This window comes from Lagenorhynchus albirostris, chromosome 2 (assembly GCF_949774975.1).
Source record: "Lagenorhynchus albirostris chromosome 2, mLagAlb1.1, whole genome shotgun sequence".
NCBI lineage: Eukaryota > Metazoa > Chordata > Mammalia > Artiodactyla > Delphinidae > Lagenorhynchus > Lagenorhynchus albirostris.
The window spans coordinates 148201834-148228701 of NC_083096.1; the positions used below are offsets into that span (position 1 = coordinate 148201834).

General features: G+C 44.8%; 1 protein-coding gene and 1 non-coding gene across 2 annotated transcripts; one reads left to right on the forward strand and one right to left on the reverse strand.

The window, feature by feature from the left end:
* Window positions 1–7499: 7499 nt before the first annotated feature.
* LOC132516645 (U6 spliceosomal RNA) lies at window positions 7500–7606 on the forward strand. Its single transcript, XR_009539452.1, has one exon. It is a non-coding gene; the product is annotated as a U6 spliceosomal RNA (small nuclear RNA).
* Window positions 7607–8967: 1361 nt separating this feature from the next.
* Window positions 8968–23701, reverse strand: LURAP1 (leucine rich adaptor protein 1). The gene is made up of 2 exons (XM_060140160.1): window positions 23459–23701; window positions 8968–14345 (listed from the first exon to the last, which is right to left on the reverse strand). The coding sequence occupies exons 1-2, from the start codon at window positions 23654–23656 to the stop codon at window positions 13824–13826; spliced, it is 720 nt and encodes a 239-aa protein (XP_059996143.1). The 5' UTR covers window positions 23657–23701; the 3' UTR covers window positions 8968–13823.
* Window positions 23702–26868: the final 3167 nt, after the last annotated feature.

Below are 26868 nucleotides of genomic sequence, written 5' to 3' on the forward strand. Positions count from 1 at the left end.
TTATTCCAGATGGCCTTGTGCCCATTGAAAAACAGGGAGTGCCACTACTTGTGAAAAAGGGGGTGTTGTAGTAGCTCAGGGGGGCCCAGGGGTGCCCAATGTGGAGTCAAAGTTTCGTAAAGGAGAAGAGGCTCCCTGAACAGGTAAAGAAGGTTTCAGGCACTTGCAAAACGTAGATTTTTGCTTTGCCACAGCCAAATGAAGTATTTCTGGTTCTGGTTTCCAGTGATGGCAGATAAGTTCAGTCAGACTAACCTTTCATGAATAACAATTACAAAATTTGGGGAAAAAAATTTTTTTAATTATTTGAAGGCACTGGAGAGTGACCAAAAGTAAGCAGAACTGGAGGTAAGTAACCTTGGAAAACAACTGCAACTGGTGAGATTTGTGAATCTGTGGCATTTTGCTGAGAGCATTCCCCAACCTGCAAGCAGCTCTGGTGGGGAAAAGACACAGCTTTACTGCCTTGAGGTGTTAGAGATTAGAGTTTGGGGCTGGCAGAACAGCCAGAGTTAGAGGAGAAATCCTGGAAATCAGAGAATAGCAGGGGGGGGATCCCCAATATTTGCATAAAATAATCCCCCCAATCCTTGTTTGACTGCTAACCTACACATGCATAGGGTTAACACCAGGCAGCCCAGTTTAAAAAAAAAAAAAAAAAAAAAAAAAAGCGGGCTTCCCTGGTGGCGCAGTGGTTGAGAGTCCGCCTGCCGATGCAGGGGACGCGGGTTCGTGCCCCTGTCCGGGAAGATCCCACATGCCGCGGAGCGGCTGGGCCCTGTGAGCCATGGCTGCTGAGCCTGCGCGTCTGGAGCCTGTGCTTCGCAACGGGAGAGGCCACAACAGTGAGAGGCCTGCGTACCACAAAAAAAAAAAAGCAACAGCTAGAAGGTGAAAGAACTGGGTGAGGATATCCGCTTTTGCCTGCTGGAGAGAGAATTTGGAGTTGAAGTCTAGCCAAGCTAGCTTCCTGCAAGAACAAAAACCATTCTTCAAAGGAACATAACAGAATCTAGAATCCTGGGACATATCATTCTTAATGTCCAGTATCTGACAAAAATAATAGTGGGCAAGTGAAGAAAAAGGAAATGTTATAAGTCAGTCAACAAAATCCCCAAGATGACTCAGATGTTAATTTAATTCAGCTGTTATTAAGTTTCAAAGACATAAAGGAAATGTATGCAAACGAAATACCACTACATAGCTACTAAAATAGCTAAAATTAAAAAGACAATATGTTAAGTGTTGGTGAGGATGTAGAGCAACTGGCACTCATATACATTGCTGGTTGGAGTGTAAAATGGTATAAGCATTTTCAGAAAAGTGTTGGTAGTTTCTTGTAAAATTATACTTACCACATGACCCATCCATTCCACTCCTATATTTATCCAAGAGAGCTTTTATTTGAGAAACAAATGTTTACAAAATAGCCTGTACATGAATGTTCACAGAATTTTAATTCATAAGAGCCCCAAACTGAAAACAACACAAATGTACATCAATAAGTGAATGGATTAACAAATTGTGGTATATTCATACAGTGGAATACTACTCAGCAATTACAAGTAACAAACTTTTTTTTAAAGTTTTTTTTTAATCTTTATTTATTTATTTGGCTGCGTCAGGTCTTAGTTGCGGCAGGCGGGCTCCTTAGTTGCGGCTCACAGGCTCCTTAGTTGCAGCTCGCCAGCTCCTTAGTTGTGGCATGCAAACTCTTAGTTGCGGCATGCATGTGGGATCTAGTTCCCGTACCAGGGATCGAACGTGGGCCCCCTGCGTTGAGAGTGTGGGGTCTTAACCACTGTGCCATCAGGGAAGTCCCAGTAACAAACTTCTGATCCATAAAATATGTATGAACCTCAAAAACATGATGCTGAACAAAAAAAGCCACACATAAAAAAAGTACACGTTGTATTATCCTACTTACATGAAATTCTAAAACGAAATGCTAATCTTCATTAATACAAAGCAGATCTATGATTGCTTGGGGCCAGGGCAGTAGAGAGACTGGCTGCAAAGGGTCATGAGATAAATTTTTGAGGTGATGAAAATGTTCTATGTATTGATTGTAATGATGATTACATCAGTGTATACATTTTCAAAACTCATCAAACTGTAACTTAAAATGGGTTCATTTTCTTATATGCAAGTTATATCTCAATAAAGTTTATTTTAATTAAAAAAAACAAAATAAAGACAATTTCAGATCAATAAAAACAGAAAATCATCACCACCAGATCTGTACTACAAGAAATGCTAAGGAAAGTTCTTCAGACTAAAGGAAAATGACACCAAATAATCCACAGGAAGGGAGATCACCAAAAATAATAAATATGTCAGTATTGTAGGCAGAATAATGACCCATTAAAGACATCCCTGACCTAAACTCCAGAATCTATGAATATGATAGGTTACAAAGGAGAATTAAGATTGAAGATGGAATTAAGGTTGCTGATCAGCTGACCTTGAGATGGAGAGATTATCCTGGATTATGTGACCCAATGTAGTCACAGATGTCCTTATAAGTGGAGGAAGGAGGCAGAAGAGTCAGTGTCAGAGAGCAGATGGCCTCTAGAAGCTGGAAAATGCAAGGAAACAGATTCTGCCCTAGAGCCTCTAGAAAAGAATGCAACCCTTCTGGCACCTTGACATTAGCCTAATGAGACCCATTTCAGACCTCTGACCTCCAAAACTGTAAGGTAATAAGCTTGTGCTGTTTTACACCACTAAGTTTGGTAACAAATTTGTGTTGTTTTACATCATTAAATTTGGTAATTTGTTACAGTGGCCATAGGAAACTAATACTGTTGGTTATTATAAAAGTCTAGCTTAAAAAATTTTTTTTCTTCTCTTAGTTTCTTTAACATGCATATGACATGTTAAAACAAACATTATAGGGCTTCCCTGGTGGCGCAGTGGTTAAGAATCCGCCTGCCAACGCAGGGGACACAACTACCGCCAAAAAAAAAAAAAAAAAAAAAAAAGGGCTTTCCTGGTGGTGCAGTGGTTGGGAGTCTGCCTGCTAATGCAGGGGACACCGGTTTGAGCCCTGGTCTGGGAAGATCCCACATGCCGCAGAACAACTAAACCCATGCGCCACAACTACTGAGCCTGTGCTCTAGAGCCTGCGACCCACAACTGCTGAGCCCATGTGCCACAACTGCTGAAGCCCACGTGCCTAGAGCCCGTGCTGCACATCAGGAGAAGCCACCACAATGAGAAGCCTGTGCACTGCAATGAAGAGTGGCCCCCGCTTGCCGCAGCTAGAGAAAGCCTGCACGCAGCAACAAAAACCCAACTCAGCCATAAATTAATTAATTAATTAATTTTAAAAAAAGATGTTAAAAAAACAAGAAAAGAAAAACTCAGTACTATCTCAGGCAAATAACATTCAAATCTTCTTTTTTAAAAAAAATATATTTATTTATTATTGGCTGCATTGGGTCTTAGTTGTGGTGCGCAGGCTTCTCATTGCGGCTTCTCTTGTTGTGGAGCACAGGCCCTAGGCACGTGGGCTTCAGTAGTTGTGGCACGTGGGCTCAGTAGTTATGGCTCGCGGGCTCTAGAGCACAGGCTCAGTAGTTGTAGCACACAGGCTTAGTTGCTTCGCAGCGTGTGGGATCTTCCCAGACCAGGGCTCGAATCCATGTGCCCTGCATTGGCAGGTGGATTCTTGACCACTGTGCTGCCAGGAAAGTCCCCGTTGAAATCTTTTGACCTGAATCTCTTGCCTCACCCAGCATACTAAAAAATTGACAGTGGTCCTAGTGCCTTTCCTATCAAATCTAAAATTTGATCTTCCTTCAATCTTAGAATGTCTTTACTTTGGTGCCCCCACTTTAAGCAAGCCAGTATGCTTTTTTTTAATCCCACCATTCCTTGCTTCCAAGGCCATTTTATATATCCTATGATGTCCCTACCCTCTTGGCCAATTGTTACTAGCCAAATGCACAAATCAGGTCTCCCTGAGAAATTCTTTCCAAACTTAGTCCCCACCCCATTCAGATGATATATTTATTTGTTTTCAAATGTATGTGTATCTTGTTTTCAGCACCAAACTGTATATTCCTAAGATACGTTGGCATCTGCTCAGGGGCTCCCCATACTGGACTCAAGAAAAAAATCAGTTATTATCTAAGCCAGGGGATTCCAATCAACTGGTCAAGTTTAAGACATGATTAGTTGAAGCTACTGATGGTCACACTCTTGAAAATACGTCTCTCTTTAATACGTTTCCTTAGTTCTTGCACATGAGCTCTCATTTATTCCTCCTATAGAACCATTTATTTGTGATATATTAGTATAACTGTGTGCTCAAATAAGTTTGGAAAACAATACTTGCTCTATATCATGTCCTTTTAAAAATGTTGATAAATAACAATATATGTTTCATATAATAAAAAAAAAGAAAAACTCAAAAATGAGGTGACAGGTCTCAGGAAAGAGAAATGAAAGAAAAAAATCATTTTAGAAATGAAGACCAAACTAGAAAATACACAACAGCAAATAAACACAATAGATAATGCCTTAAATAAAATGGAAAAGAAAAAATTTTAAATCAAAAAGAAATGAAGAAAGGTAAAAAGGATTTGAAACACAATGACTAATACTGAAAATAGGCAAAGAAGACTAAAATATAGATAGATGAGACAGTTAGATAGATAGAGTCCCTGAAGAAGAAAAAAAAAAAAAAGAGAACAGAACAAACACTAAAAACTATTGAAGAAAATTTTCCTGAAATAAAGAAAAATTTGAAGCTACACATTCAAAGATCATACTTCAAAGCTGAGAATATAGTCCCCAAATGACCAGCACCAAGACATTCTAATAAAATGACTGAACTTTAAAGTAAAAAATACTTTGGCCATCTAAAAAAATACACAACACATGACTTAGAAGGGAAGATTAGATTATCATTAGACTTTTCAAATACTTTATGAATGAAGTAACATATTTAAGAGACTCAAGAAAGTAAAGTGTGAACCTAGCAAAAGACTTAATAAGTATAAAGGACACAAACTTATCAACATGTAAGATCTCAGAGAATACTGTTCCCAAGGGCTTTTCCTGGGGAATCTAGTAGAAAACTAACTTCAGATAACCAAAATGAGTAGAGTGACTTAAGGACTGGAGGTGAATATTATAAGATTACTTGTAGAACTAAAACCACATAGGGGCTAAGAAGAAAAAAGAGTATAGCATATCATGACTATATGCCCTGACAGTGTAGATTCACTACAAAGTTGTTTAATGAGGTGGAGAATGGCAACTGCATTTGCAAAATACTTTTTTAATGTTTTCAGTAATCATATTGGTGGTAGTATTAATATTGTTATTCTGAGAGTGCTTTGTGTATGAGATAAAAGAAATGAGTAATTATGGAATATTCTGTCATCTCCTGTGTCCTTAAAAACTAAGATTCTCAGTATGGAAGAAAGGAGCCAGAGAAGAGATTAAGTAAAAGTTCTTGAGTCTTTAATTTGAATTGAAAGTATCACTATGTACTCCTGAATTGTTTTAGTGTGTGTATGTGTGTGTACTATATATATAGTCTATCCACTGAATCTGTAGTTCTGTCCACTGAAAAGGCCTGGCGGTGGTCTTGAAATATAATTTCTTACTTAAAAAACTGAAGGCTTCTTAGAGAAATGGTTGATTGCAGTCTGGGGCAAGAAGTATAGAAGATGACCCAGGAATATTTTGTCAAACCAAACAGAAGGAAAGCTATCAAAGATTACTAGAGTCGGGACCTCCTTGGTGGCACAGTGGTTAAGAATCTGCCTGCCAATGCAGGGGACACGGGTTCGAGCCCTGGTCTGGGAAGATCCCACATGCCGTGGAGCAACTAAGCCCGTGCACCACAACTACTGAGCCTGCGCTCTAGAGCCCACAAGCCACAACTACTGAGCCCATGCGCTACAACTACTGAAGCCCACTTGCCTGGAGCCCATGCTCCGCAACAAGAGAAGCCACCGCAATGAGAAGCCCATGCACCGCAACAAGGAGTAGCCCCTGCTCACCGCAACTAGAGAAAGCCCAAAAGCCCACGCGCAGCAAAGAAGACCCAACGCAGCCAAAAAAAAAAAAAAAAGATTACTAGAGTCAGGTCAAAAGAACCAAGGAGCCAGTATAATGAGACTCCACTGGCCAAAGTTGGGGCACTTGGCAGTTCAATAATGACAACAATTCTAATTGATGATTGAAACCCATCAAATATATATAAATCCATAGGTTCATAATGATATATATTTTTTTCACAGTGGTATTTTTTAAAGTGGTCAACTTTGGAGGATGATAGGGATTCAATTCATTATCTTCAAAACTGGTGAAAAAAGAAACATTTATTCTGCCTTTCCTATGTGAACTGTACCCTCAGAAACCAAATAGTAGGTAAGAGGATGTTTCTCTTTATGAAAGTATTTCAATGAATAAATAAAATTGTAGAATTAATGGCATCCTCAACGAATAAATGGCCACCGGCAATAAACATCAACACCTGAAAAAAATTGTAAGCATAGAGACTGTATTTATATGCTTCTTAGAGTCTTGCCGAAGTGATCAAATCTGAGTCTGATTCAGCCTCTGGATCCAGCTGCCAATTTGCAGGAAATATTGAGAACACAGGACCATTCAGAACTGCATTATGAGTACGTAATCAGCAAAATCCAGACTGTGATAAACTCTATACTTCAAATGGCCCAGGTTGTTCAACAAATAAATTGTAAGGAATTAAGAAAGGGATGAAGGGGGGACTTTAAATTAAGAGACTTGAAAAGACATCAAATGTACTAAGTGAAGTAAGTCAGACAGAGAAAGACAAATATCATATGATATCACTCGTTTAGAATCTAATTTTTAAAAAAATGACACAAGTGAACCTATTTATAAAACAGAAACAGACTTACAGCTATCGAAAACAAACATGGTTACCAAAGGGGAGATGTGTGGGGGAGGGGTAAATCAGGAGCTTGGGATTAACATATACATACTATGTTGGTTGTCTAAGAAAACCAACAAAGACCCACTGTATAGCACAGGGAACTCTACTCAGTATTCTGTGATCAGCTATATGAGAAGAGAATCTGAAAAAGAATAAATATATGTATATGTATAAGTGAATCACTTTGCTGTACACCTGAAACTAACACAACATTGTAAATCAACTACACTCCAATAAAATAAAATAAAAAGACATCAAATGTTTTCAAGTGGACAAGACTATAGTATCTAAGGATGTCCATTTGGATGATAAAGATATAAAATAAAATACAAAGAAGTGAATACTGTAATCAGGAAATGGTTGCTTATCAGCAGAGGAAGGGGATTATAATTGGGATGGGGCACATGGACAGGACTTCTGGGTGGGTTCTAGTTCTTAACATGGCAGTGGTTATAGGAGTGTTTGCCTTAGAATAATTCATTAAGCCTTACATTTGTTTTGTGTGTTTTCTACACTTGTGCTTTATTTTACAATGAATACTTTTTAAAAGAATAGCAAGGTGCTCGCTTCGGCAGCACATATACTAAAATGGGAACGATACAGAGAAGATTAGCATGGCCCCTGCACAAGGATGACACACAAATTTGTGAAGCGTTCCATATTTTTTGATGATCCATGTACAAAAAAAAAAAAAGAATAGTAAGGCAGTATTATGAATAAATTCATGCCAATAAATTCAACAACTTAATTGAAACAAATTCTTTGAAAAACACAACTTACCAAAACTAACTCAAAATGAAATTAAAAGTTGGAATAGCTCTATATGTATCACAGAAATTGAATTTGTTATCAAAAACCTCCCCCACAAGGAAAACTACAAGCCCGTATTATTTCACTGATGAATTCTATCAAATACTGAACAATGCTACCAATCTTACACAGATGCTTTCAGAAGACAAAGAAGGAGGAAACAATTATAAATTCTTTTAAGAGGACAGCATAATCCTGATACTAAATTAAAAAAAATTTATCAGAAAATTGAATAGTTATATTTTATTATATTGAGGAATTACTAATTTTAGGTGCCATAATGGTAATAAAATTCCTTATCTTTTAGAGGTACAAACTAAAACATTACAAATGAACTGGAATCATATCTAGTTTTGCTTCAAAATAATCTTGGTTAGGGGGAGAGTAGCTGAGGGAATAAATAAACCAAGATTGGCCAGAGTTGATAATTACTGAAGCTGGGTGATGGATGCATGAAAATTCATTATACTATGTTCTCTACTATTGTTTACACTCAAGATTTTTTATAATATAAAACAAAAATAACTACAAATGATTAAAAGACATTAAATAAATAAAAGCTATAAGTTCACAACAATAATTTATTTATTTATTTTCCGTACGCGGGCCTCTCACTGTTGTGGCCTCTCCCGTTGCGGAGCACAGGCTCCGGATGCGCAGGCTCAGTGGCCATGGTTCACGGGCCCAGCTGCTCCGCGGCATGTGGGATCTTCCCGGACTGGGGCACGAACCCGTGTCCCCTGCATCAGCAGGCGGACTGTCAACCACTGCGCCACCAGGGAAGCCCCACAACAATAATTTAAAGAGAAAGTGAAACAAAACAAAATCATTAAACACCAAGTTGCTAGGACATCAACTTACTACTTTGAAAGGGATAAATAAGGGAAGAGATTTAAGCATTTATCTTGCCATTCTGGTCTGAACTTTATTTCAGGGTAACCAGATGGTCCTGGAGGATGTGAAATGTTTTTCTGTACAAAATTAGAACTAACAAAAGAAAAAATAATAGCATTAGGAAATCATCATTTTGTAATTGCTAGTGAAATAACCAATTAATAAAATGGTCATTAATGGATGGTAAAACAATTTGGTGAAAAGTTGACAGGGAACTTTATGATGCAGGATCAGCCTATCACCACCTGAAAATGGAAGAAGCCTGGCACCTGAAATGGGCAGTGAAGGAGAGCTGTACAACCAAGAATACCTGTGCTCCTGTGTAAGTGAAAAATAAATCTTTATTGTGTTAAATTACTGTAATATGGGGCAATTCATTATAAAGGCTGGCTTACTATTTATATATATTAAAACACATAAGTACATAATTATTTATAGTTTCAAAGATACATATATATCCAAACACATACTGAACACATTAACGTGTATACCTGGGTCAGGGAGAGGAATGACAATAGGGATCAGGGATTAAAAAAAGATCAAACAAAAAGAGACTTAGTATCAACAGATGATGAGAGTTCACCCCTCTCTGAGGAGAATGGTTTAACTATTAAGGAATAAAAAGATAATAATTTAAAAGAGAGACAACTAATCTACCCTTTCTAGAGAGAGCCCAGGCTAGTTAGCTGGTAATTATCTTCTGCCTTGAGGGGGAGCACAGAATAGTCGTGGAGAGGAGGCAGTGTTGAAGATAGAGCCTGTTAGAACCCTCCACCATGTTCACCAGGGACGTCTCAGTCCTGAAAATTCCCTAAACTGAGAACTTCTCCCAAGTCTGACCTTCACTCTCAGCTCTCCTTGGCAGTGAAGATGCAGGAGGCATTTGCCATTCTCCAGACATGGGGCCTGGGCCTGGCTAGCTCCCCTTGGCACCACCTCTCACTCCAGGCCAAAGGAGGCTAGACAAAGCATAGAGGCTCCTTCTGGGTGTGGACGCATCCTCCTGCCCACCCTCCATCTCTGCTTGTGGAAGGCTGAATAGTGGTCCTTCCTCCAAAGATGTTCAAGTCCTAATCCCCAGAATCTGAGAATATTTTACCTTATATGGCAAAAAGGACTTGGAAGATATGGTTAAATTAGGGATCTTGAGATGGGGAGATGATCCTGGATTACCCCAGTGGGCCCAATGTAAGCACAAGGATATCTGATCACAAAGTAATCCTCCTAAGAGGAGACAGAATTAGAGAAAGATGTAAGAATGGAAGCAGAGGTCAGAGAGGAGAAATACTATGCTGCTAGCTTTGAAGATGGAGGAAGGGGCCATGAACCAAGGAATGCAAACGGCCTCCAGAAGCTAGAAAAGGCAAATAAATGGATTGCCCCCTAGAGTCTCCAGAAGAGACTCCAGAAGAGGCCTGCCAACACCTTAACTTTTAACTTAACCCAATGAAATTGATTTCGGACTTGTGACCTCCAGAACTGTAAGATAACACATTTGTGTTGTTTTAAGCCGTTAAGTTTGTCACAGCAGCAATAGGAAATATGTACACTGGCCCTGCTGCTGGGCAGCATAACCTGTTCTCCTAGAAGCGTAAGGTCTGTGAGAGAGGGGAGTGGGGAATCAGAAAAGACTTCCTGGAAGCCCCTGCAGTCAGACTGACGTAGGTTCCTACCATAGTTCACTTATGATCTGTTAATAATGCATTGTTTACAGTGTTGCTAAGAATTAAATGGAATAATACTTTAAATTACCTATTACTACCTAATTAACCACTTTTTAAATTATAAGTCACATCTTTTCGTGGGTTTACATTCATTCCTCCATTCATTCAACAGGTATCACTGAACATCCAGTATGTGCCTGGCACCATGCACAGAGTGAGCCTGCATCCAGTGCAAGATCCAAGCATTTCTCACCTAAGCTGCCACTGAGCTTCCAGTCAGTCCAGTGCACAAGTTCACCACCCCATCCTAAATGCAGGCTCTTACACTTGCCCGTTCACATGGTCTCATCTCCTTGGTGGACTCATCCCAGCCAGCACCACCCCTTATACTCCCAGGCACTGTTTCTGCAGCTGCCAGGAGCTCTGTCATCTCTGCCTTTACCCCGAGCCCTGACAAGTCCCCAGCCCACTTGGAGGATAGTATGCTCCCTCTGATCATATCTTCAAGCCTCCATTTTCATCCCATTCTCTTTTGTCTCTCTGCATCTTTCTCCCTTTTCACCCTTTTCTTCTTTGAGCTCCTAAACAGGTCCTCCTCATAACCCGGAAAGGTCTAAACTAACAGGAGAGCTAAGCCTTAAACAGTCAGTCCAGAGGCAGGTAGGAGGGACCAAGAATGTGTGCTTGCCAAGGGTTCCTGGGCCTCTCTAGTAGTGAAATGGAGTCTAAGGTATTGAGACGGGATGTCCAGGCTACCTGGAGTTCCCAGGCAGCCCCACTCACCCACCTCTGCAACCCCTCAATACCCTCAGATGCCAGTCCAACTGAGCTGTAATCCCCTGACTTTGGAGCTCCCCATCTCCACAGGACCCAACTGGATTTCTTTCTCTCTCATCTCCCACCCCTATCCCCTGCTTCTCACGTCCAGGTCTGGAATGTTGAATTCTGCCCCCATGATGTCTGGGCCTACTCATCCTACCTTCCCAGAAAAATAGTTGGTCCAAGATTGATCTTCCTTATATCTGTGGTCCATATTAATGCACCCTTTACCCAATCCTGGTCCAAGGGTCTCTTTCCTCAGAGCCTGTGGCTCTTTCTCTAAATATCGAGCTGCCTCTCTAGGGTGGGGTAAGAACCTATTAAAACAGGGAGAAAATTGCTTTCAGATCCTTTGGGCTTGGGTGGTGACAGGGTGGGGTGGGGAAACAGTCTGGCCAAGTGATGGAATTGTGGGTGGACAGGCAGGCAGGCGGGCGATCTGGGTTCTTTAACCTGAGCATTGTCACAGATTTACCATGGGTGACACTAGTAAAGTCTCTGCCTTCTGTAGGCCTGTCTCTCTAACCTGTCTGTGCAATGAGAGGGCTGGTCTTCTTTAAGGCTATATTTGAGCCTGAAGGTTTCACCCAGCTATTCCAGCAATGGTGCATAATGGTCACAAGAGGGCGGACAACCTCTTCAGCTCAGAAGTTTATAGATTAAATGAATAAGCAAGCTTTGAAAAGGAATACAATAGTTCCAAGTGGAAAGGTAGTTACCCATAAGTCACCACAAAATGGCAACAGAGTCAGGGTATTGGGAAAGGGTATTTGAATTCCCAGCCTAAGGGGAGGTCAGGAGCCCCAAGACCTAGAGGGGTAAGGAGAGGGCTGGTGGGCAGCAAAGAAGAGACTTACAGATATTCTTTAGAGATTTCAATCACTTTGAGAGGAGAGGAAGAAATGTATTGCCCCAAAAGGATTGGGGTGGGGGGTTGCAGAACCAGACTTGAGGAGTTTAGGGGAACTGGAGATAATCAACTTGGCTTCCGTCCCTTCCTCAGCATAGAATGAACAGTAGAGAAATTGCAGGAGTTATTCCAGGATTTGAGGAAGACTCCTCCAACTCACGAGGGCACAGCAAATAGGCAAGGCTCACCTGACATCCTTTTTTCTCCTTTTTGCCTTCCAATAATCTAGTTTCAGGGCCCAGGAAAGACAGGGACCAACATAGGGGCAGTTACCTGGGGTTCAAAGGGTTAACCTCCAATAATTCATATTCTGACATCAGCCACAGCCTTTGTCCCCACCCTCTCTCTGGGCCTGTCCCCTCCCTGAGCCCCAGGTTGGCAGGTTCCCTGAGTCCCTCCTTGGTGTAATTCACTAGGGCCCTGGGATCCAGGCCCAGAGCCAGTGCCCTGCTCCCTCAGCAGGTCCAGGGAGTCTAAAGCTGGCTCTAAGGGAGGAAGGAAAGCAGCTTTTCCCTCCTATTCTCCCCCCTCCCAGGATGTGGGCCCTAGGACCAAAGAGCCTCTGTCTTTCTCTGCCACACCCCCCATTGTAACCTAGACAAGGGGATTCCTTGTGTCCTGGCCTCAGGCTGGCATCCTAGTAACCAAATGGTGGAAGGTCTGGGGCAGGATGGGGGCAGGGGAATCACAAGATCTGAGAAGATACCTCCCCCTTTTGGAGATTCTGGTACACCCCAAGCTTCTCCTCCCTCTGGCTCCCATCAGCGTTGGAGAGAGAAGGCTGAGGGACTCATCTGCATATAAAAGGTCTGAGGCCCAAAGTGGAAACCGAGAAGGTGTGGAGACACAAAGGCTGAACCTCCTGGCGGACAGATTTGGAGCCAGAATACAAGAATGGGGGCAACCCAGGGACAGAGTAAGACAGGGGACTGTGGCAGGGCAGGCCAAGCAGACTTTTGAGAGCTGTAGGTGGAGGCTCCTGCCAGTTTCCTCCCTAAAAGCACAGATATAGGAATGCTGGCAGCAGACAGGCGTGTGGTCAGAGAGGAAGTGAGAATCCCTAGGATAAAATGAGAACTCCCTGTTTAAATACTAAGAACCTCTCTGAGAAGAAGTACAAACATCTGACTGAGAAACCTTCCTGCGAGGAGGGTGGCATGTTCCCATTCACAAGAAGTAATGGTAGGGAGAATAAATGATATGGTCTCACTTAGCAGCAGGGGCTCAGACACCCCTATACTGACCTATCATCACTAAAAGACTGGTACAGAAAGGCTAATCCATCCTGGCAGGAAATGACATCACTCACCAGACAGGAAGGGGTGGCTCTACCAACCCCAAAGGCTTCTGGGAGGGCCAATCCATGGAGGGTTGGCCTTGAATGTCCATGACCCTCCACAATCCTCCATCTTGGCCAAGAGGGGAGCCAAGGCTGCTAGATGTTGGGTGAGGCAATTATACCCCCATCTCTTCATAAGTGATCTCGCTGGGATGCTAAACCATCAAATCCTAGTTGGGAGGAAAGGGGAAGAGATACCATCACACCTGGAGCCACAGGTCAAGCCTCTAGAGTCAATGTATCCATGAAAATAGCTCTAGGGACCCAATAATTGAAGGATAAAGGCAGAGCCTCCCCAGGGATCAGAGAGATGGTGAGGCCAGGTTTCCATGGTAACTGATTTCAATGCAGCCTCTTCCTAATCCCAGATTGAGGGAGAATAAATTTGAGGGAGACCAGGGCCTAGCGATGAAAGAGCCATAGGAGTACAAAAGGGTGGAAGAGTTGTTACAGGAAGGTCACATCATCTTGGCACTGGCCCCAGTACCAGTGGGCCTCAAAGCCCAGCTTGGTACTCTCATCCTCTGGTGGCTCAGGAGGTCCACCTTGGAGCCCCTCCCCTGGGGGCTTCCACACAGCCCTCAAGCTTCCTAGCCTGGTGGCTGTCAGGTCCACCTCAGTCCTGGCCCTCTCCCTGCCGGTTATAGCCTTTGCCCAGTCCATCTCGGGACGGGGAGCCCCGGGGGGGCCCTGTTCATCCAGCTCGCTGGGGGCCACTGTGTCCAGGAAGCTGCCAATGGAGACACTGTCCAGTCGGTCAGTGGAGTTGGTGTCTGGCAGGCTGTCCCAGCTGCCTCGCCTTGAACGGCCTGGGCTCCCGCCTGTCAGGCTATATTGGCTGCTGGTGAGGCTGCTGCAGTGGCTGGTCAATGTCCCCCGCTCCTCCAACAGCCAGCGCACTGCCTCAATGCCCTCGTTCAAGGTCACCAGCTGCTGTAGGATCTTCACGTCGATGGCTCGCAGGTAAGCCTAGGGGAGTGGGAGAAGGAATCAGTTCCAGGTTCTGGGCCACGGGTTTCCGCAATGTTTCCAGAAGCCTCTACCTTGTGATCCAAACAACTATGCTTCAGTTTCAAGAAGCATGGAAATAGAATGGTTTGGAGTGTAGGCTTTAGAAGCAGAGAGACTGCTGTTTAAAATCTCAGCCCTACAACTGATTAGCTGTATGACTGTGGGCAACTTTCTTACCTTCTTTGAGCCTGGGTTTCCTTGTTTGTGAAATAGGGTTAGGTCACTCACCTCATAGGGTGGCTGGGAGAATTTTGTGATGTTTTTTAGGCACTGAGCACTGTGCCTGGTACAGAGTAAAATCTCTATAAGTGTTAAGTATTAAAATCCAATCCTACTGAGATTTGAACTTCACAGTTAGGGTATTAACTATTGAACCAGTCCAGATTCACCAGTAAGACTTAGAAGCAGTCATCCGAAGAGTAGCCTGGGGCTTCCCACTGGTGGCGCAGTGGTTGACAGTCCACCTGCCGATGCAGGGGACACGGGTTCGTGCCCCGGTCCGGGAAGATCCCACATGCCGCGGAGTGGCTGGGCCCGTGAGCCATGGCCGCTGAGCCTGCGCATCCAGAGCCTGTCTGTGCTCCGCAATGGGAGAGGCCACACAGTGAGAGGCCCGCGTACCACAAAAAAAAAAAAAAAAAAAAATCCCCTGTTCAAAGAGTAGCCTGATAGGCAGCCAAGTGTTAATTGGGAAGTAGACTGGGCCAAAATGAGGCAGGAGCTGGGGGGGGTAAAGAAGGCACTAACCTGGTCCTCCTTCAGGATGTTGGTAGCAGCTGCTGTGGAAGGGAAGGGTTGGCTAGAGCTTCAAAGAGTCAGAATCTCACTGGCTGGGAATTCGGGGCTTCCCTTTACTATACACCAGTCTCCTTGTCTGCACTGGGAGTAAGTTTGACTTACTGGGTAATCTCTAGGGTCCCTTCTAGCTCAGATGCACTGAGTTATCTTCCCCAAGTACAAGTGTGAACTTGTCGCTCCCTTGCTCAAGAACATTTTCAGGCTTTGCACTGCTCTTAGAGAATAAAATCTAAGCACTTTAGCAGCAGGTCTTCAAAAGCCTGTCATAATACAGCTCTTGCCCATCCCTCTAACTTCACCTCTAGGATATTTCTGTGGGAACCCCAGGTCCTGCCACACACAACTTTTAAAATTTCATTTTATTTAGCTTTACTTTTTTTTTTTGGCCACACTGTGCAGCATGTGGGATCCCAGCTCCCCGACCAGAGACCAAACCTGCAGCCTCTGTAGTGGAAGCATAGAGTGTCAACCACTGGACTGCCAGGGAAGTCCTAGGTTTACCTTTTTTTAAAAAAAATATTTATTTATTTGGTTGCACCAGGTCTTAGTTGCAGCAGGCAGGCTCCTTAGTTGTGGCTCATGGGCTCCTTAGTTGTGGCTTGCTGGCTCCTTAGTTGCAGCACACAGGCTCCTTAGTTGTGGCTCGCTGGCTCCTTAGTTGCGGCTTGCCAGCTCCTTAGCTGCAGCATGCAGGCTCCTTAGTTGTGGCATGCAAACTCTTAGTTGCGCCACGCATGTGGGATCTAACTCCCTGACCAGGGATCGAACCTGGGCCCCCTGCATTGGGAGTGCAGAGTCCTATCCATTGCGCCACCAGGGAATTCCCTACCTTTACTTTTAATAAAAGTTATAGATGCACATAGATTAAAGAAGCAAACAGTTCTCAAAGATTTATTATGAAAAGTAACAGTTCCCCCATCCTAGTCCTAAATCCCACTTTCCAAAGACAGCTACTATCGCTTTTTTAGCTGTTTATTTTGGTACTTACCTTCTAATTCCCAAATAACTACTTATTGATTTTTTTTTTTTTTCTGGTACACAGGCCTCTCACTGTTGTGGCCTCTCCCATTGTGGAGCACAGGCTCCGGACGCACAGGCTCAGCGGCCATGGCTCACAGGCCCAGCCACTCCGCAGCATGTGGGATCCTCCCGGACCGGGGCACGAACCCGTGTCCCCTGCATCGGCAGGCAGACTCCCAACCACTGCGCCACCAGGGAAGCCCTCTCTGAATGTTTTTTAAATAACTTCCTGTTTTTGTTCATGGCTGCAATATTATCTCATCTCTTTAAGGATATAATTAATGATTGTTTAAGTTCTTATCTCCCTGAATTATCTCCATTTTATTCAAGTCGCTTTTTTCTGTTTGTATAGGTCTATATAGTTAAAGGGCTTCATCAGATGTCTTACAATCTTTAGCTGCTGCTTATACTTCAGAGTGGTCTCTAAAAAGCTGATGGAAACTCTCTGTGCCTGAGGCTTGCCAGCTCTGAACCTCACTAAGGGTTATTTTGCTAGGATGTTTGATTGGGTAAGGCCTGTAGGTAGTACCTTGCGTGTGTGTGTGTGTGTGTGTGTGTGTGTGTGTGTGTGTGTGTGTTTTTCTTGGGTTCATCACATTCACTATATTATACCCGTCTAGAGAGTATAATGTAAGCAAAGCTGCCAATGTTCTCGGAGCCAAGTAAGGGAAAGGCTGGGAGGGGTATTACATAGCATTTAGTATATTTTAATTTAATCCCTCTTGCTCTCAAACTTTGCTTGGTGTCTCCCAACCTGGAGACCTTTGGTTCTATTATTTTTTAAATATATATTACTTGATAAATGTTTATTGAATTATTCAGGAAATAACTGCTTTAGTCACACCTACAGTGATAAGCCAGAAATCAGACCAACTTTGTACACTGAGAAAAATATAGGCACTGGAATTAAACAGACCTGGATTCAAGTTCCAGTTTTGCCATTAATGAGTCATATGAAATTGGAATATTTTTTCCCTTTAAACCATCATTTCTTCATTGTAAAAAGAGGATACTATCTAATTTAAAGGTTTATTTTCAGAAATAGAAGGAGCATTAACAGGCAGAGCATACTGCCTGACAAGTATTCACTAATCAATAAATGGTAGCTATTTGGCTTTACATATTACTATGGTTAACTTATCTACTATGGCATAAGCACAGAAAATTTTGTACCTGAAATTATTTGTGTTTTTGGAAGAACATCACAACATTTGGAAGAATATTTGTTGACTTCAATTAAACAAATGATTATTGGGTACCTGGATTTTCTAATAATTACAAAGATAATGGAGAAACTCTCCCTGCTTAACAGAAGCTTACAGTTTCAGTAAGGAGATGTGGACATAAATAACTGAAGTACCACAGACTGCACAGACTATTAATGACACAGGATAAAAGAGATCATCTTCAATTATTTCGTGCTGGGGACAAATTTATTAACAGTGAAACCATGTAGTCCATGACCAAACTAAATGTATTAAACAAAATTTTTCTTACTAAAAATGCTTCTCCTGCTTTGTTTTCTCCCCCCTTCCTTTCCTCTTTCCTCCTTCCTTCCCTCCTTCCCTCCCTCCCTCTCTTCCTTCCTGCCTTCCAGTCTTCTTCCCTTCCCCTTCCTCCCTTCCTTCTGTTCTATTCTTTCCAAAACTTACATTTCCAGTTTTCTGCGATGATAAAGGAGTTCTGGGCACTTGGTTGCCCAGTTGGGGAGGGATTCTTAGAGTATGATTTTTTTTTTTTTAGTATTTTATTTATTTAGTTTTTGGCTGCGTCAGGTGTTAGATGTGACACGCCAGGATCTTTGCGGCGCGGGCTCTTCATTGCAGTGTGTGGGTTTCTCTCTAGCTATGGCATGCAGGCTCCATAGCACATAGGCTCTCTAGTTGTGGTGCACGGGCTTAGTTGCCCCGCGGCATGTGGGATCTTAGTTCCCCGATCAGGGATTGAACCGGCGTCCTCTGCATTGCAAGATGGATTCTTTTTTTTTTTTTTTAAGATGTTGGGGGTAGGAGTTTATTAATTAATTTATTTATTTTTGCTGTGTTGGGTCTTCGTTTCTGTGCAAGGGCTTTCTCTAGTTTTGGCAAGCGGGGGCCACTCTTCATCGCGGTGCGCGGGCCTCTCACTATCGCAGCCTCTCTTGTTGCAGAACACAGGCTCCAGACGCGCAGGCTCAGTAGTTGTGGCTCACGGGCCTCGTTGCTCCGCGGCATGTGGGATCCTCCCAGACCAGGGCTCGAACCCGTGTCCCCTGCATTAGCAGGCAGATTCTCAACCATTGCGCCACCAGGGAAGCCCCGAGATGGATTCTTAACCACTGGAACACCAGATAAGTCCCAAGTATGATGCTTTTTTTAAAAAAAATAAATTTTATTTATTTATATTTGGCTGCGTTGGGTCTTCGTTGCTGCACGCAGGCTTTCTCCAGTTGCGGCTAGTCAGGGCTACTCTTCGTTGCAGTGTGCAGGCTTCTCATTGCGGTGGCTCCTCTTGTTGCAGAGCATGGTCTCTAGGCATGTAGGCTTCAGCAGTTGTGGCTCACGGGCTCTAGAGTGCAGGTTCTGTAGCTGTGGCGCACAGCCTTAGCTGCTCTGCGGCATGTCGGATCTTCCCAGATCAGATATCAAACCCGTGTCCCCTGCATTGGCAGGTGGATTCTTAACCACTCTGCCACCAGGGAAGTCCCTTTTTTTTAAAAAAAAATATTTTCTTTTTTTTTAAGATTTTTTATTTGTTTATTTAATTTATTTTTGGCTGCATCGGGTCTTCAGTTGCAGCATGCGGGCTCTTCGTTGTGGCGTGCAAGCTTCTCTCTAGTTGTGGCACATGGGTTTTCTCTCTCTAGTTGTGGTGCGTGGGCTCCAGAGTGCGTGGGCTCTGTAGTTTGCAGCATGTGGGCTTTCTCGTTGAGGTGCGCGAGCTCAGTAGTCGTGGTGCGCGGGCTCAGTTGCCCCGCGGCATGTGGGATCTTAGTTCCCTGAGCAGGGATTGAACCTACGTCCCCTGCATTGTAAAGCGGATTCTTTACCACTGGGCCACCAGGGAAGTCCCCTGAGTATGATTCTTTTTTTTTTCCCAATTTTATATCACTAATATAAATGAAAACCAGTATTTTTTTAAATTTATTTATTTTTGGCTGCGTTAGGTCTTCGTTGCTGCACGTGGGCTTTCTCGGGTTGCAGTGAGTGGGGGCTACTCTTCGTTGTGGTGTGTGGGCTTCTCATTGTGGTGGCTTCTCTTGTTGCGGAGCACAGGTTCTAGGCGCACGGGCTCAGTAGCTGTGGCTCATGGGCCCTAGAGCACAGGCTCAGTAGTTGTGGCACACAGGCTTAGTTGCTCTGCAGCACGTGGGACCTTCCTGGACCAGGGCTCGAACCCATGTCCCCTGCATTGGCAGGCGGATTCCCAACCACTGCACCACCAGGGAAGCCCCCGAGTATGATTCTTAAACAGACATTCATCAACCCTTTTGTGTTCAGCTCTATTTGCACCCTCAGATCTAGAAATATCTGAGACCAACTCCTGAGACCTTTGAGGTGCAAAATGGGTTGCTTTTCAACTTTCCTCATTGCTGGCTTGGAATTCAGCTTTTTTCAAGTCTACTAAGTTAGTTACTACTCTTCCTTCTGCTTTCAGCTTCCAAAATTTTGTTCCTGTCATATTCTCTCCTGTTCTTGTCATAATGGCTTCACAGCTTTAAAAATAATCTTTCTACTGGCTTTTAGTGGAGTTTCAGGGGGGAATGGAGGTAAATGCATGTGTTTAATGTGCCATCTTGAACTGGAATTCCCACTGACTTTATTCAAGTCACAACTCAAATGCCACCTCCTCTAGGAAGTCTTCCCTACACTTCCTTAAGGTGGAATTAAGCCATTCAGTCATGGAACAATATTTATTGAGTGTTTCTTATAGGCATGGCATTGTGTAGATAAAGCAAGAAAAGACCATTTCTTGCCCTCAGAGAGTTCACAGTCTAGTGGGTTAAGATAAGACAATGACACAAGCACTTAAAATTCAGTGCAGAAAATGCCAGGGGATGCAAATGCTGCACAGAGAGCTGTGGGTACCTAGAGGACCATAAACAGAGTAGTAAGGAAATGCTTCCTAGAATAAAGGACATGAGCTGAGACTTGAAGGTCAAGTGGGACTTAGCCAGACAAAGCCATGGAGAGTCATTCCAACCAGAAGAAACAGCTTGTCTTCTCCAGTTCAGTTGTGCCTTTCCAGAGCACAAATCTGACCATGCCACTCTATAATGAAGACTCTTCCAGGAAGTCCTCCCTGAGTTCCAACAGCACCTGTGCCAGAGTGGCTAGTCTGTCTCTCTCTTCCTTAACCCAGACTATGAGCTCCCTGGAGCAGCAGGTCCTGCCCAGTTCGTTTATGGTGCTTAGCCTAGGATTGGGTAGGTCAGATTCAGTTCTATGATTCTCTTGTCTATACTATCCTTGGTCCCTCTGCTGGTCCCAGGGTTCAGGGGGCTGGGTTTTATCATGTTGGCGGCAAATGAATCTGAGGACCAGATTCTATAGTCCTGTGACAGTGGGATTCCCTGACTGTGAAAGCATCACTGCCCAGAATAGAAGAAAGCAAGGCTTTCTTGCCAGAAAAAGAAACAGTCATTTCACACCATCTCTTTGGAAACAGAAAGGGGATAAACAGCTCAGGAGAGATGCAGCCTCAGAGGCCACTCCAACCCAATTCTCTTCCCAGGGGGATTCAGGTTCCCCATTCTTCCCTTTAACATGTACACACCGAACCCTCTGACCAGCCCTAAGATCACAAGTATGGCTCACTCATGGCTCAATCTAAATGAAGCCCTGGGATAAAAGCCTACAGATCTCAGTCCTAGCTCCCTGGTTTTAGAATGAGATTCCCAGACTATTGTTACCCCTCTCTCCCCTCGCTCTCTCCCCCAGGAGGTAGAAAAACTGAGGCCAAGAGAGTCAGGGCTCTGCTTAAGATCACAAAATTATTCAGGAGCAGGGCCAGGACTTGAACCCATGCCTTCTCTCTCCTTGCCTAAAGCTTTTTCTCAAACTGCTCTGTGGGGGTGGGTTGTCATAGCAACAGTTCTCTGGGTGGGAGGATTAAGTAGGGGAAGTTGCCATTGTTTCCCCTTCCCACAAATCCCGGGGTCTGTCTGGTTCAGTCAACTTTTGGGGAGGGAGTAGTAGGGGAGGGAGAGGCCTAGAGGCAGTGATGACCTTGGCCTCAAGGGCAGGACTAACCCCTCCCTGCAGGAAAGCTGAGTGAGGGACAGTTGAAGGACAGTACTTAGAGGGCTTGGACTAGTTCTGCCACAAGTGGCTCCAGGGGAAACCCCCTGCCCCACCCTTGTCCCCCTGGGTGCCACCCAGTGTGTAGGGCAGAGTGCATAAAGAAACCTAAGATACCTCTGCTGAGGAGGGAGAAAGGAATGGAGTAGGAGTCCGTGGGGCACATAGGGAGCCTCTCCCTGTGCTGGACCCCAGAAGGCTCCCTCCCTTGAGTTCTTCATGGGCAGCCTCGGGCCCCAAGCCAGGCTAGGTCAGGAATGCAGAGAGACCCAATCAAAATTAAAATGTACCCCTTAAAGTTTATGAACAGGTAATCTGCACCAAAGAGAGAAAAGAGAGCCAGAGACTAGGCACGGCTCCCCCCAGTATGAGCTCAGGCAAGCCCCTTAACACCTGCAAGCATGTTTGCTCTGTGAAATGGGAAAATAATGACTGCTTTTCTCACTCCAGTGACATGAAAGGCATTCAATGCATCTGGCACAAAGCAGGTCTCAACGGTGAAGATGTAAAGTGTAGGCAAATCACCTGGGTTCAAAGCCTGGCTCTGCTTTTTACTTTCTGTATGACTTGGGCAGTTACTTAACCTCTCTGTGCCTCAGTTTCTTCATCTATAAAATATCACATACCTAATAAGTCTCTGTGAGGACTAAGAGAATATCTTGTAAAATGTTCAGCATGATACCTGGCACATGCACTTGGTGAAAGTTAGTTTCCAAAGCAAGACATTCTAAGTTAGCTCTTTCTGGGCCCTGAGCTAAAGTTTGTACAGTGAGGCAAAGCCAGACCCCTCCCTTAGGTGGGCACAGTTACAGCCCTGCTCTGGAGAATTTGGCAATAGCTTCCGATCTTCAAGGCCAAGTGCACATATGGCATTCAAATCCTTCCCCCAGGGAGCCTTTCCTGATTGCTTTGCCCACAAATCTCTCCTCCCAGCCTCTCAGGCTGTCAGGTAGCGCCCATGACCTCCCTCCCAAAGGCACCCCCTCCACACACACACACACACACACACACACACACACCCCTCAGCCTGGCACAGAGCTGGGCACAGTGGGGCTCCAGGAAGACCTGTTAGCTGACACACTCACTGTGGGCTCCTGGTTCTGTGCCAGAAAGTGGCTGGCAATTCCTCAGTTCCCTAGAATTGGCCACAAAGTGGTGGCAGGTGTAAATCACCCCCTTCAACAGAACCAGGGCCCTAGGGAGCCTGGGAGGCCCCAACTGCCCTTTTGGCTCTGAATCTAGACCAGCAGCAACAGGGAAGGGGTTGGGTGCCTGTTTTCTCCTCCTCTCCCCAAGGAAGTGCAGATGAGATGCAAATATCCAGTGTACTTGGGGGTTGGTAGGAAGGAGACTGAGTCTGCAGTGATGGGACCAACACGGCAGGTGCTGTTATTCTGTGTCTGCTAAGGTTCTAGGAACTTTCAAATATTTTAAGTGGGTGTGGGGGAACGTTGGGGAAAGAGGATGTTTTTAGTGGCCCTAGCCCAGGCAGTTTTCACCCAAATCTCTTCTGTGCTGAGTGTTGTGGTGGATACTGGAGCCTCTGAGGAACAAACCCTGGGCCCAGTTTGCAAGAGGAGAAAAAACTGGTTGCCCTACAATGGTGGCTGGGGGCAGAGGTGGCCCCAAAGTGAGGCGAGAGGGGGAAGATTTGTGCTGTGCTAGGTTCTCAGTGCTTCCCAATCCTCACCTCTCCCCTCCCAATTATTTGGCAAAAAAAAAAAAAAAAACAACTGAAAAAACCCTGAGCCTCCCACCCCAAGTGCTCAGGGCCCATCAATACTCCACTCACCCTTCCTGGGGAACGCAATTAATGGACCCCAGGGCTTAAAGATTGATCTGATAGGAATCCTGAGGACTTAGGTGGGGAATATTAACTCCCTCCTCTCCAGCCCAACTCTGGGGACGCGAGTCCATCCCTTCCGGCCCCATGCTGGAGACTCCGTGCCCCTGGCCCGTGTAGCCCACACTCACCAGCTCCATCCTCAGCGCCATGATCTTGTCCCCCAGGCTGTGGCCAGTGCTAGGCGCCCCCGGGAGCAGCAGGGCGCCAGAGGTTCCCGGCTCCCACTCGCCTCGCAGCCCGCGGAGCAGCCCTTCAGGGGTCTTCCTGCCCACCTTGCCCTCCACGTCTCGCAGGTCAGGCGTCTGGGACTCCGCAGTCCCCTCCATGCGGGCCTAAGCCTGAACAGGGTTGGGCGACCGGACGCCGGGATCCCGCTCCCAGGGGTCCTCCTTTCACAGCAGCTAGTGCAGAGCGGAACCGGTGGGTCCCCGCCCGCGCTGTGTGGGGGCGGGAGGAGGGCGCCGTAACACTCAGAAAAGCCGCGCAGAGGGTGTGTATGTGTGTGTGTGTGTGTGTGTGTGTGTGTGTGTGTGTGTGTGTGTGTACATTCGAGTGCTGCGCACACACCTCTGGCTCCGGAATGGGTGAGGCTGGGCGATGCTGGATGTGCACCTGAAAGAGCTCAGCGCCTTCTCCTGACTCTGGCTCCGGAATGGGTGAGGCTGGGCGATGCTGGATATGCACCTGAAAGAGCTCAGCGCCTTCTCCTGATTCCGGCACTTAGTCCAGCCATGCACTCAGCAGGTGCCCAATGAATGTTTGCTGAGTGACGTTAAGCATCCTCAGTTAGGGAAGTGGGATTTTAAGGAACATTGGTAACAGAACTACAGAGGGTTTTGGAAGGCTTCCTGGAGTAGAGGAGCTGGATCTAAAACAGTGCTTGGAATTTAGCTAGCCACTGATACACACACACATCCAGTGTAGCCACTAAATTTAGACTAAAGGAGCAACCAGTATTGAAGCCGAAGAGGGCTACATCGTGCTTGATCTTGTAAACTGATGCTTCTTAAACTTGACTGCGCATACATGAATTATCTGGGAATCGTTAAAATGCAGATTACAATTCTGTAACTCTGGGGTGGGGCCTGAGATTCTGCATTTCTAACAAGCTCCCTGCTGATGGCCATGCTGCTGGTCCAGGGACCACACTTTGAGTAACAAGGTTATAAAAGATGGTTCTAAGGTGCTGGGATTTTATTCTATGGGCAATGATGATCCCTAAAAAGCATTTTATGCTTTGGCTTGATTTTGTTTTTCTTTTTTTTTGCGGTACGCGGGCCTCTCACTGTTGTGGCTTCTCCCGTTGCGGAGCACAGCCTCCGGACGCGCAGGCTCAGCGGCCATGGCTCACGGGCCCAGCCTCTCCGCGGCATGTGGGACCTTCCCGGACCGGGGCACGAACCCGTGTCCCCTGCATCGGCAGGCGGACTCTCAACCACTGAGCCACCAGGGAAGCCCCTTGATTTTGTTTTTTAATCCAAGTAATTCCAGCCCATGGTTACAGAAGGATTTATAATGAAAAGATAGTTACCGCAACCTATTCTTTCCCACCTCTAGTCCCACTCCCCAGAGGCAACCACGTTCAGCTATTTTTTCCTGGTGTTTATACTCATAACTCCACAATAGACTTATACCACTATGTCTTAATTTTAAACATTGTCTACCGACTTCCTATTATGATAAATAAGATCTACCTCACACTCTGTATTTCCTTCTTCCATTGGCCCTATACATTTCTATCATTATTTTTTAGCTTGTTACCTTTGTAATTTTAAGTAACATACTTTTCCTTAGTATGCCTTGAACCATGGAAGGGTTTTAAATCAGAGATTTACAAAACAGATTTGCCTTTTTGAAAAAATACTCTGGATTTTGCAAGGAGAAAGAATTAAAGGGGTAAAAATCTGGAGTCATGGAGACCAGCTAGAAGATAAGAAACTAAAATGGCCTGGACAGCGGCTGGTGGTAAGGTTGGAAAAGAATTAGACCTGAATGGAGGAGGACTCTTTAGGAGGTAAGATTGACAAGACTTGGTGACCAGTAACATTCATTTGTTTATACTGGCATTTGATAAATATTTGTCCAGAAAACGAATGATTTCAAAAAATATTATGGAGAATCTCCTATCTTCTAGCTGTTGTATGTGGTACAAAGAATACAATGGTGAGCAAACAGACCTGGACTGGTTGCTGGAGAGAGACAAGGAATCAAGGGTGACTCCCAGCTGTTTGATCTGATGCCATTCATGAAGGAAGGGAACACAAGAAGAGGACTGGGAGTGAGAAGAGTTGATTCTAGCAGGAGCTATGTTGAATTGGAGGGACCTATGAGAATGTCCAGCTGGTAGTTGAACACAGGTCCGCCTGGAGCTCAGGAGAAAGGCTAAGTCTGCAGATATGAGTTTAGGAATCTAGATGGTCAGAGAGCTCATGAGAGTGGATGAGATCTTCTGTGGAGAGGGAGTTTGAGGAGAGAAGAGGGTCAGGGAGGAACCCTGCGGGACACCTTTCTAAAATGCCTTTTAAAAATGTGTTGGGATTTCTTCTATTCTAACACATACTTATTAGGAGAAATCACTGATTGCCTCAACTACCGAGACAAGCACTGTTAACATTTTGGTACACCATTTCAGGAAGCAGATGGAATATGGAGAGCTCAAAAAAAATCTAACCTATCTTCTGGCTTCTTCTGTCTCCCTTTCATCTGTTATCCACAAAACAGTAAATGTTCTCTTAAATTGGATTATGTTGCTTCCCTGCCTAAAACTGTGCCATGGCTACCCACTCACTTCAAATAAGCATCACCGTCACCTAGAAACTTTTTCGAAATGCAGTATTCTGCTCTGCCCCAGACTCTTGAATCAAAAACTCTAAGAATGGGGCCCAGCAATCTTTTAACAAGTCCTCCAAGTGATTCTGATGCAAGCTAAAGTTTGAGAACCACTGTGTTAAGCTAAGTGCTTCACATGTGTTAAACTCTATAAGTGTTATTATTGTCAGTATAGTGAGGGGTTAAGAGTGGAATCTGGAGCCAGGCTGCCTGGGTTTGAATTCTAGCTTTACCAACTTCATGATATTGGGCCTCATTTTCTTTGTCTAAAAGATTGGGATAGTAACAGTACCTACCTCATGGAGTTGTTGTGGAATTAAATTAGTTAATATAGTAAGATGCTTACTTAGAACAGTGACTGCCATGGAGTGTCATATGAGGTCATACTCATTTCACAGAGAAGGGAACCTGGGCTGAGACGTGAAGTGACTTGTCCAAGGTCTAGGTGGGTGGTAGAACCAGGTTTTCAATTCCCCCGTAGTCTGCAGTGGCCTCGCATGCTCTAGACCTGGGTGCAGGCTTGCCCAAGCAAAGGGAGGGGTATCTGGGTCCGAGGCCTGTAGCCCCTCTGACCCTGGCGTGCCCTGCGGTCTACTCCAAGGCTCTAGGACTCCGACCCCAATCGGGTTTGCCACCACGCAGTGTTGGGAGCGGGGAAGCTGCTCTCCCCCAGCCGCCCACCCTGCCAGCCAGCTGCAAGGCAGCCGAG

Coding starts and splice junctions, on each gene's coding strand:
- LURAP1 (XM_060140160.1), bottom strand. CDS start 23,656: ATGGAGGGGACTGCGGAGTCCCAGACGCCTGACCTGCGAGACGTGGAG. Junction 14,346..23,458: donor TGGCGCTGAGGATGGAGCTG/GTGAGTGTGGGC, acceptor CCACTCCCCTAG/GCTTACCTGCGAGCCATCGA.